An 11,339-nucleotide genomic window follows, 5' to 3' on the forward strand; every position below is an offset into this window, starting at 1 on the left:
CCTGGAACAGAGAGGGTTACGTGCAGCTTAGCAGACCTGGGTATTGAACCCACAACCCTGTAAACCTGTTTAGATCACCTGGTAGTAAAGCACACCATCTTATTGCTTTACTGGCATGGAAACACCAAAAACTATGACACCTGGGTTTTTATTTATTTATTTATTTATTTTTATATTTTAATCACAGTCAAATATTTGTTTTTATGAAATAAATTATCAGGGCATTATAAATTCCCAGCCAATATGTTCACACTGGCCTCACATGGGTGAAAAGTGGGCTAGGTGGGTTTTAAATGGGCATGGGCTCTCAGTGGGTTTGTACATGTGTTGTTACTGGGAAACAATTGGGCTTCCTGAATGGACCTCATCATTACAGCCCACCCTAATCTTACATGGGTCCCATCTAGGCCCAGGTCCAAGTTTAACCCCCTGCTGGTCCCATCACTGAACCTAGTGGGACCCTGCTGGGCATCCATACGTGGGGCCAACATGGGACTCATGGACATGAAGTTTCTGGTGCCCAGTTGGGCTACCCATACAGACCCCACTTGGACATGCTAGCTGGCTAATGTTGTGCATGCTGGACTTTTGTTAATGACAGAGTCTTTCTGAATAAAATAAATCTGACAGTCTCAACCCTACGGTCCCGATCTGGTCGAAAACATCTGCACATCTGAAATGCAGAAGAAGCTAATCTCCAGTCGAGGGTTTAAAGTGAGCCTAATTCATTACAAGTTATTACAAATACGTCACAAACAATAAATACAAAAGTAAAAGGTAATAAAATCCTAGTAAAATAAGTCAAAAACAAAAAGTGCTCTAGTGTACCAATCACAAGCTCAATTCTGCTCCATCGCTGTGTGTAATCCTTCATAATGAAACATAATTCTCACAGTGACAGTCTCAATCTGGAAGATGTGGGAAACTGGGTCCAGCCTGAATTCTGCTGTGTCCCTCACTATGGTGTGTCGCTCAGTGACTGCTCGAAGAAGGCCTTGTTCGCGTAAGCCAGCAGGGGCAGTCTCTCTCCGAGCACAGCTTCTCTGAAGTTGCGCCGTCTCCAGGCGTACACGATGCTGTTGAGGAACCCCTGCAGCGAGACCGCCATTGCCTGTGCAGCATATACAGTAAATATTATACCCATTAACTGCATTTCATATTTTTACACATTGTTGATCCGCTCCTTAGAAAAAGTGAGGTAACACACACCTGTATGACAAACAGAGGGTACAGTCTGTTGGACTCAGAGCAAGCAAAGGAGAAACTGATCAGAATGAGAGCTGAGAACAGAGGGAGAAGGACATGATATATCAGAGCCAGGACACTGTTTAAATATATACACACACGATTTGGACAAAAGTATTGGGACACCTGCTCCTTAATCAAGGACATAAATTAAGGGTATGGAAAAGGGTCTGCGACAAGAACGTTTGTTCAGGATGTTGGATGATGTTCACCACCCCACCTCATCATCCCCAACTCCCCGACTCATCCTTAAAGCACTGGATAGAGCTCCACCACCATCACGCCCACGCCTGGCATTAGGCAGCATGATGCCAATAGGTTCATGTTTATCTGCTCCAGAGAGTCCTATTCTATTGGCAGTACTTCTCTACAGGGGCTAGACAAGCTGTGTGTATTTGTATTTGCACATCTGTGTGAATGCAATGGGTGCAGCTTAAAATAGCTGAATGTATTCATTAGAAGGGTTGTCCATAAATATTTGGACAAATAGTGTAGAAAAAGTGCTGACCTGGTGTCCAGCAGAAGATAATGACGAGAATCATATAGCGTGCTGAGGACCAGATCCTGCCCGTACATCTCGGTGAGTCCGTAAACAAGCCGGCCTGCTCATACCGCCTGTACCAACCTTGCAACCTCCAATACACCAACTATGCACAACGAGAGGCATGTCATCATCATGTGGCTTGCAGGGTACAAGTCTGTGACCGAGCTCTGCTGTGTGCTCAGGTATGTGTGTGTACTCACCGTGCAGCAGGTTAAGACAGACAACACACACACAAAGGTAAAGCCCCTGATGAAATTATTATGATCCAAATCCTGTTAGAGACAGAAAGCAGACATGAGTCCAGAGATCATTCTAATTGAACAGGTAACAGATGGATGACGTGTCAGTGTAGAAAGTGGACCACAGTACCACAGTAGAGCATAGACCATCCTCAATGTGCAGGTGCAGGAAGAGGATGCAGCTGCAACAGAGGAAACAGACAGAAATATTAGACCCACAAATCTAACATCTTTGCAATGAGCTGGAGACCCAGAACTAATCCCCTGTAGTAACTGATATCAGGAATGTTTTTGTGGCTGAATGCAATCAAATACAATCCTTACAGAAATGTTTTAACATCTAGTTAAGAATTTATGAACACAGATGAGCCATAGCATTAAAACCCCCTGCCTAATAATGTGCCATCAAAACAGCTCAGACTCGTCAAGGCATGGACTCCACAAGACCCTCTACTGGGGTCCTGCTGTGGTATCTGGCACCAAAGCACAATCCGCAGATCCTTTAAGCTCTGTAAGTTGAGTGGTGGGGCCTTCATGTGCATCAGTGAGCCTTGGGCACCCATGACCCTGCCCCAGTTCACTGGCTGTCCTTCCTTCAGGCAGTTTTGGTAGGTACTGACCACTGCATACCAGGAACACCTCACAGGACCTGAGGTCCGATGCTTTTGGAGATATTCTGACCCGGTCGTCTAGAACATCACAGTTCGGTTCTTGTCAAAGTGGCTCAGATTCTAATGCCTTATAGCTTCCAACACATCAACTTCAAGAACTGACCGTTCACTTGCTGCCTAATATGTAGAGACCACTGCAACCAGATAATCAATGTTAATCAATGTTTTTCACTTCGGCTGTCAGTGGTTTTAATGATATGGCTGACTGATTCTAATGTAAGTAATTCCTGGTCTCAGATTTGAGCCATTCAAACTTAATTCTTGATGTTTGAAGATGTTTATCAATAATTTTTGAATAATCTACAATTACTCATAATTTTTATACTAAAATTAAAATGATTAAAAATTATAATATAATTATAATTTAAAATATACAGAAATAAATTACAGATTTTTAATTAAAAAACAAAATACTTTTATAGAATTTTGCCTCACTGAAAACTTAATTTTACTTTATTTATTGACTTTTTACACTAAAGCAGCATTTTGAAGATCCCTAATGTCAAATATCATTCTCCTAAAATGCTGTATGCCATTACTATTTCTACTTAATAACGGCACTCACACTTACCTATTGCAAAACCGGGCCTCGGACCAGACACTGTCTGGACCATCAGAGGTTCCAGATGATGGAACATATGACACTAGTGAGAAAGTGACGGTTCTGATGTAGATCACATATCCCATCATTGGCGTCAGCCTGAGAGAGCAGACACACATCAGTACGTACAGTTAGGCAGACCCTGCTGTGGAACCATAACTGCTATCCTGTCTCACACAGTAGCCTGTTCCTGATCAGTGAAACAGGTGAGCCCACTGTGTGTACTACTGTATCTGCTGTGTGTGTGTGTGTTTACTCACCACACAAAGAAATAGAGCAAATCAAACGCCCGCCTTCTGCCCTGCAGATGTAAACGTGGATAAGAAGAACATACTGTGACCGACCTCACTGACACACATCATAAATGTCACACGTTTTCTTTTACAACCAGTCGCGTCGACTTACGGCATGACTTGGCATCTTTTAGCACCAAGAACTCGACACGAGTAGCAGGTTTCAAACTGGCACTAGTTTAAAACCTGTGATGGCTTATATAATTCAAGCTTGAGCTCAGATAAAGCACTGTACATATTCACACCTCCTACATCCACTGTTGCTGTTTTCACTTTTTGACGTAATAAAAATCTGGCAGTTTAGTGATGAATGGGCCAATAGAAATGCTCCAAAATGACTTGGAATAAAATCTTTTTACATTGCCTTCATCAAAAGTTAGGAAGGTTATTAGAGTAAGGAGATGCAAGGTTTTAGTGGAACTGTGATGATATATATTATTTCACATAAATATACAGAACTGTACAGAGATTGTAGACCTCTAATCCCATTATTTAACCCCTGTCTCTCAGCAGTGAGAGGGTTTTACTGTAGAAGCTCCAGATCTCATCAGAACAGATAAAGCAGCTGAACATAAATCCAGTAAAAAGGAGAAACAAGAGCTTCTCATTCTGAAGAAAGAAAGTAGTGAGATCTTGTCGGTGAGCTAGTCTGAAGTACAGAGCTCGGTTCCTCCAGGTTTCTCCTGGACGCCTCCCAGTCCAGCCAGCACAGCGTGGAGGATGTGTTCAACTCCATCAGCAGCAGCAGCAGCAGCTCACCTGATTAACCATCATTAAGCCCTGATTTACCACCAAACCAGGTGTTGATCTGAGGAGAACTCTAAATAATACTAGACTCCATGAGGAGAACTTTGGAGATGTTCTAATGATGAACACAGTGATGGAGAACCACCACCACTTTCTGTAGGAGTGTGTCTGTGTGGGTGTGTGGGGGTGTAAGTGCAGGTGCTTATAACACTCTGTCTAATCACCTGATGTCTGTGCTCTTCCTCGTCTTGCTGCCTCCATCCTTGAGCAGAATGTGCTGACTCACAGGCGTAAATGATGACAAGAAGGAAAGAAATGCAATAGAACATCTAAGAGAGAGAGAGAGAGAGAGAGAGAGGAAGTGAGAGAGGGAGAGAGAGGAAGCGAGAAAGGGAGAGAGAAAGAAAGAGAGAGAGAGGGAGAGAGAGATAGGAAGCGAGAGGGAGAGAGAGAGAGGAAGCGAGAGAGGGAGAGAGAGAGAGAGAGAGAGAGAGAGAGAGAGAGGGTGTTAAGTGTCTATAGATCTGTACCATCCTGAAAATTAAGACATTTTTACAAACTGTGGAACTGTTTTATACATAGTACTGTAAACTATATGGGCAAAAGTATTGGGACGCCTGCTCATTCACTGTTCCTTTCAAAATCAAGTAATATAAAAAAAGAGTTTGTGGATGATGTTTGGTGCGACGCGTTTCTCACCAGAGACAGAGGCAGTCCATCAGTGCACAGTATTTCACTTCTGGGAAGCGTTTCATAAGACAGGAAGTTAATTATGGTAGTGCCAAATAAAACAAGTGAAGCCAGGAAGTCTGCCAGAGCCAACTGCAGCAACGGCTTAGCCTGCAAGACGAGAGCAAAGCAGTGTAAATAAGGGTCCAGGGTAGACAGGCTTGCTGGGGTGTAACTCCACATTCTCCTACCTGTGTAACGTGGTTCACATGTACGTTGGTGGGGACAGAAGCGTGATGTAAAGGTGAGACTGGTGTGTCTTTGTTCTATGATATGCATTTTAATATTCTGGGTACTGTGATAAGCTCAGGAAGACTGGAATAGAAAAAAGGCCCTCAATACAACTGAAGTCTTTGCACATTATAGCGCATAAATCACACATTGTGTTTTGCACTAACCTATTATTTATTTAAAAATAGCTGCTAGCTATTTAGCACTAACCTGTGCTGCACTCTACTGTTTTTAACGTAGTATGCACATTTTATTGCACAAACCTACTTCCCACTACTAAGAATAAACATACGACTACTAATACTACTTATAAAAACAGTAATAATAATAATTACAACAAGAATAAGAATAACAACTGTATAATAGTCATATTTAACGAGATATTAAACTATGGTATGGCCATTTTTGGCTATGGGTCTCTTTCTTCTGCCTCCACTATGTGTAAATGTACTAACATAATCATACTACTACTACTACTACTTTTACTACTACTATTACAATTAATACTACTACTACTACTATTAATAATACTACTACTATTACTATTAATACTACTACTACTACTATTACTGCTACTATTAATACTACTACTACTATTACTACTACTACTACTATTAATACTACTACTACTATTACTATTAATACTACTACTATTAATACTACTACTACTATTAATAATAATACTAATACTACTACTGCTAATACTACTACTACTGCTGCTACTACTACTATTAATACTACTACTACTATTATTAATAATAATAGTAATAGTACTCCTACTGCTAATACTACTACTACTACTACTGCTGCTACTACTACTGCTACTACTGTTGCTACTGATAATAATAATAATAATAATAATAATACTGATACTGCTACTACTAATACTACTGCTACTACTAATAATAATGATGCTTGTATTGTATTTAACTAGACATAAAGCTTTGGTATGGCCATGGAGTTTTAGATTCTCCTGATACTTCTCCACTGTTTTGTCTGTCTGGATAAGTAAGTAAATGTACTAACATAATAATAATAATAATAATAATAATAATAATAATTTAACACAATGTCACAATAGAGCAAAAATATATACATTATATTAATAACAGCTCAGGTCACACACACACCAAATCATCATAAACCTAAAATAAAGGATTTTTAGGTGTAAAGAACAGTTTCTCAGAGCCAGATAGTAAGGGAGAACCGCTTCATCATTATTGGAGTGATGGTACATAACGCAAACACAAGTAAATCCTTTTAAAGAATTTGAGGAACTCAAATCTTATTAATTAATATCTTATTAATTTTGTCTTCTGACATTGATGGGTCTCAATACGAATATTAGGATAGAAATGTGACCCTAATCCACAGGGCTGTCACTGGGACGCCTGTTTATCACATTAACCCCTAAACAGCCTATGGTCCACCAGCGGGCCGAAAGTGTTATTCCACACTTCTGTTACCAGAGAACAGCCCCACCAGCTTGTACAGAAGTCCCTGTAGTTTACTGAGTTATACACCTTAGTGTGTGATACGTCTTTCTGTGGGGTAACAATCCCAGCACCCACCGGTGTGTGTCCGAGCGTTTATTACGTCTTTACTTTTAGAATAAGTCAGCCTGTTTGCTCTGCAGTCTCTGTAGATACTGAATGATAAGCCGCAGGGTGTAACCGGCTCTGATGGTAGGGGGTTAATAACAGGTTAATGTAAGAATGTCAGGTTTCTGTTATCGGGAATCAACAGGAGGATCAGATAAGCAGAGGCAGCGCTTCAGCAATCCTTGCAGAGTTAAAGGAAACATGAGGATTATTTTATGTGTGTGTGTGTGTGTGTGTGTCTCAGTATACACTCAGCATCACTGATAATTCTTTAGAAAATGTGTCTTGTGTAAAACGTAGGTTTGAATACAGACAAAGCAGCTTAATAACACACACACACACATACACACACACACACACACACACACACAAATATTTAAGGTATTCAGTGTGCGTGACTCACCTGTTCATTCAGATGCCTTCTTTTAACAATGGATAAGACTACAACAGAGCAGCTCCCAATCAAACTGGAACAGAAAGCAAAAGTGGCAAAGTGACCCATATTAAACATTTACAGCATTCTATTATATGGACAAAAGTATTGGGACACCTGCTCATTCATTATTTCTTCTGAAATCAAAGGTTTTAAAAAGAGTTTATCCTGCTTTTGTTGGAGTAACTGTCTCTACTGTCCAGGGAAGAAGACTTTCTACTAGATTTTGAAAGAGCATTGCTGTGAGGATTTGATTGCATTCAGTGACAAGAGCATCACAACCCCATCTCATCATCCCAACTCCAAATCCCAAAAGTACTGGATGGAGCACCAACACCATCATTCCAGAGAAAACAGTTCTTCCACTGCTCCACAGCTCAATGCTGGGGGGCTTTATACCCCTCTATAGCTCACGCCTGGCATTAGGCAGCATGGTGCCGATAGGTTCACTATGTTTATCTGCTCCAGAGAGTCCTATTCTATTGGCAGTACTTCTCTACAGGGACTAGGCAAGCTGTGTGTGTGCATTTGAATATCTGTGTCAGCAATGGGTGTAATTTGAAGGGGTGTCCACAAACATTTAGACATGAAATTAGCTTTAGTACAAATTGCACATGATACAAAATTGTATTAATAGTATTCATAGTTATGTATTCATGTATTTACAGAAAAAATAATATGTTGATGTATAATACTGTATTACTCACAGGAAATATATCATAAATGGCAAAATATGACACTAATTAATTTAACATGTTTAATCTCTCTCTCTCTCTGTATATATATATATATATATATATATATATATATATATATATATATATATATATATATATGTGTGTGTGTGTGTGTGGGGGGGGTACTATTAGTTTATTTTCTATTATTTTTTAGTTTCTGCATTCAATTAGCAGAAAGTGTGTTTTACAGAATTCCAAATTTTACAATTTCTTGTGTAAATCTTTGGGCATTTTGTTGATGTTCTCTGTAAATCAGTGAGCAAATCCTCAACATGAGACAAACTTAAATATATATTTTTTTGTACATTTCAGACATATCATATTTATTTACAGAGTTTAACATATTGGAATAAAGTAACTGCTTAATCAGTGCTTTATACACACAGTTATGTATAATGGAATAAATCAGAAACGGATAAAATATTTAAATGTATTTAACATTTTTATATATATATATATATATATATATATATATATATATATATATATATATATATATATATATATAATGTGATGTATGTATAATGGAAATTCTGAACATTTAACAAACTTCTGCACATTTTAAACACAAATCATATTCATTTACTGTTCATTACTATATCCATTTTCATTAGCCTTTATTGATGCAAATGCTGTGTTAGTTTTTTTAGTTCACATACTAAATATCACCTAACACTTATACGCCTTTACACTGTTGTGCTAGTTTTCAGTCTAGAATAGAACTGTATGATCACCCCAGCTTCTCTCTGACCTGAGTGGACTAGTCATTTTTAGATCAGACTCGCTGTCCTAAGAGATCTGATACGCAGAGGTGTCAAGTAACAAAGTACAAATACTTCGTTACCTATTACTTAAGTAAAAATGTTGATTATCTATACTTTACTTTATACTTTACTGGAGTAATTATTTTTCAGCTGACCTTTTACTTTCTCCTCCTTACATTTTAAAATCAGCCTCGTTCCTCCTATTTCATTTCCCTTTGTTTTTCATTCCGGCTCGTCATCAATAAAAACCCTCTCCAGATAAATCTCTCCATCCGGAGAGTGTGAGTCTGATCGCGGTTGGATGAGAAGTATAAACAGACTCCATTCTGACTCCCTATTGGTTTATAAGCGATGTAAGCGTCTGTAGTCTAGTATGAAGACTGTGTCCGCGGCAGAGACTCAAGAGAGCTGCAGTGAAACGTCCCGACTGAGCCCCACATTTACATTCCAATAAAGCTTATTGATCACACGCCTCTGAAGTCTGACTTTCTGCAGCTTTACAGAACTTCTAGACAACGACTCCTCATATTTTCCTCCATGAAGCTCATGTTAATGCTCAGTAGAGCACAGAGACGCTCCTTTAATAGAGCTGATGTTACTGAAATGCTTCATTTTCAATGGGCAGATCTGCAGCTGAAACAGGAGCCTAGTGCAGCCCAACATTTTTAACATCAACATTTTAATAGAACATTCTCCTCATTATGGCTTTTAGAGAAATGGGTTTTTGGGAGGGGGGGGGGGGGGGTAGTGCACTATAGACCCCTGTGGCGCAGCCTAAGCTTTCAGCCTTTGTTTTCCTTCCATTACTTTTACTTTTCTACTTGAAGTCGTTCTGAAACCAGTACTTTTACACTTTTACTGGAGTAAAAAGCTTCAGTTGATACTTCAGCTTCTCTAGAAGTCTATTAAACCCTCGTATCTCCACTTCTACACTTCTACCTGAGAGATGAAGGTGAAGACTTTTGACATCATTGCTGATACTGAAATATGGAGCAGAAGGTTTTGGTGGATCCGCTGGGGTGTATCAGGTGCTCTACAAGTTCTTCAGGAGTAGCTTTTCTAGTCTGTACCTGCCTCTGTATTCATGCATCACATCATTTATCACATCATATATCTAATTAAATCTAATTATAATTAAAATGTCATTCATTGTAAACATTTCATATAGCATGAAGCTTAAACAGCCTGGTTTCTGCAGGTCCAAGCTGAGGAGATCTTACCTGGAACTGAGCAGTGAAACGTAGATGAAGGACAGAGCGGTGAGCTGGACGAATGGACAAACACACAAGAGACAGAGAAATGCAACCAGCTGAATAACAGCAGGGGTACAATCAGACTGAGCACAAAACTCGTATCTGCGAGTATAAATTTGAACATATCTATAAAAGTACTCCACAGGATTAACTCACCTGCCCGTCCGATAAGCCAGTGTAGTTCATATCGACCCTCCCGCCCAATCAGCAGTAAGTCCACTGGACATGGAGACCATCTGTCTTCTACATGTCCGTCCGGGCTGAACAGCGCGCCCCCCTGACCGCAGCTCCCGCTGGACACAGGACGGACAGCTGCGCGTTGATGAAGCCGCGGTAGTTTTCCTTCCCACCTGTTTTCGCCCTGTTTTCTCCCGCCTCCTCCCAGGTCGCGATTGGCTGGAAGTTGGCCGCATCCAGCCAATCAGTGTATCAGAACGAGAAAAAATGGAAAATATGTAAATGAAGGGATTGATGCGACCGCTGATTGGGTGGGAGAGCTGCTGTTTGAGTTTTAGTGTCAATTAAAATAAAAATAATCAGCACCTAATTATTATCTGTGCATTATTAAATGAAACGCTTAGTCAAACATTTGAGATGCTAAGTAGTCATTATACGATGCTCAGTTAATATAATTTTAAGACGCTAAGTCATTATTTTGAGACGCTAAGTCACTATTTTAAGATACTAAGTCATTATTTTGAGACGCTAAGTCATTATTTTGAGACGCTAAGTCATTATTTTGAGACGCTAAGTCATTATTTTGAGGCTAAGTCATTATTTTAAGATGCTAAGTCATTATTTTAAAATGCTAAGTCATTATTTTAAGACGCTAAGTCACTATTTTAAGATGCTAAGTCATTATTTTAAGATGCTAAGTCATTATTTTAAGACGCTAAGTCACTATTTTAAGACGCTAAGTCATTATTTTAAGATACTAAGTCACTATTTTAAGACGCTAAGTCATTATTTTAAGACGCTAAGTCATTATTTTGAGACGCTAAGTCATTATTTTGAAATGCTAAGTCATTATTTTAAGATGCTAAGTCATTATTTTAAGACGCTAAGTCATTATTTTGAGATGCTAAGTCATTATTTTAAGATGCTAAGTCATTATTTTAAGACGCTAAGTCATTATTTTGAAATGCTAAGTCATTATTTTAAGATGCTAAGTCATTATTTTAAGACGCTAAGTCATTATTTTGAAATGCTAAGTCATTATTTTGAGACGCTAAGTCATTATTTTGAAATGCT

At 39.1% G+C, this 11,339-nt stretch overlaps 1 protein-coding gene across 1 annotated transcript; it reads right to left on the reverse strand.

The window, feature by feature from the left end:
• Window positions 1-141: 141 nt before the first annotated feature.
• On the reverse strand, window positions 142-10,414 carry LOC140575059 (uncharacterized). Its single transcript, XM_072695193.1, has 12 exons — window positions 10,245-10,414; window positions 10,056-10,099; window positions 7,305-7,368; window positions 5,040-5,180; window positions 4,565-4,669; window positions 3,561-3,601; window positions 3,271-3,399; window positions 2,159-2,210; window positions 1,990-2,061; window positions 1,754-1,892; window positions 1,210-1,280; window positions 142-1,111 (listed from the first exon to the last, which is right to left on the reverse strand). Exons 1-12 carry the CDS (start codon window positions 10,272-10,274, stop codon window positions 959-961), a joined length of 1,041 nt encoding a protein of 346 aa, XP_072551294.1. The 5' UTR covers window positions 10,275-10,414; the 3' UTR covers window positions 142-958.
• Between the last annotated feature and the right edge of the window lie 925 nt (window positions 10,415-11,339).

The sequence above is a fragment of the Salminus brasiliensis genome, chromosome 13, assembly GCF_030463535.1.
Source record: "Salminus brasiliensis chromosome 13, fSalBra1.hap2, whole genome shotgun sequence".
Classification (NCBI taxonomy): domain Eukaryota; kingdom Metazoa; phylum Chordata; class Actinopteri; order Characiformes; family Bryconidae; genus Salminus; species Salminus brasiliensis.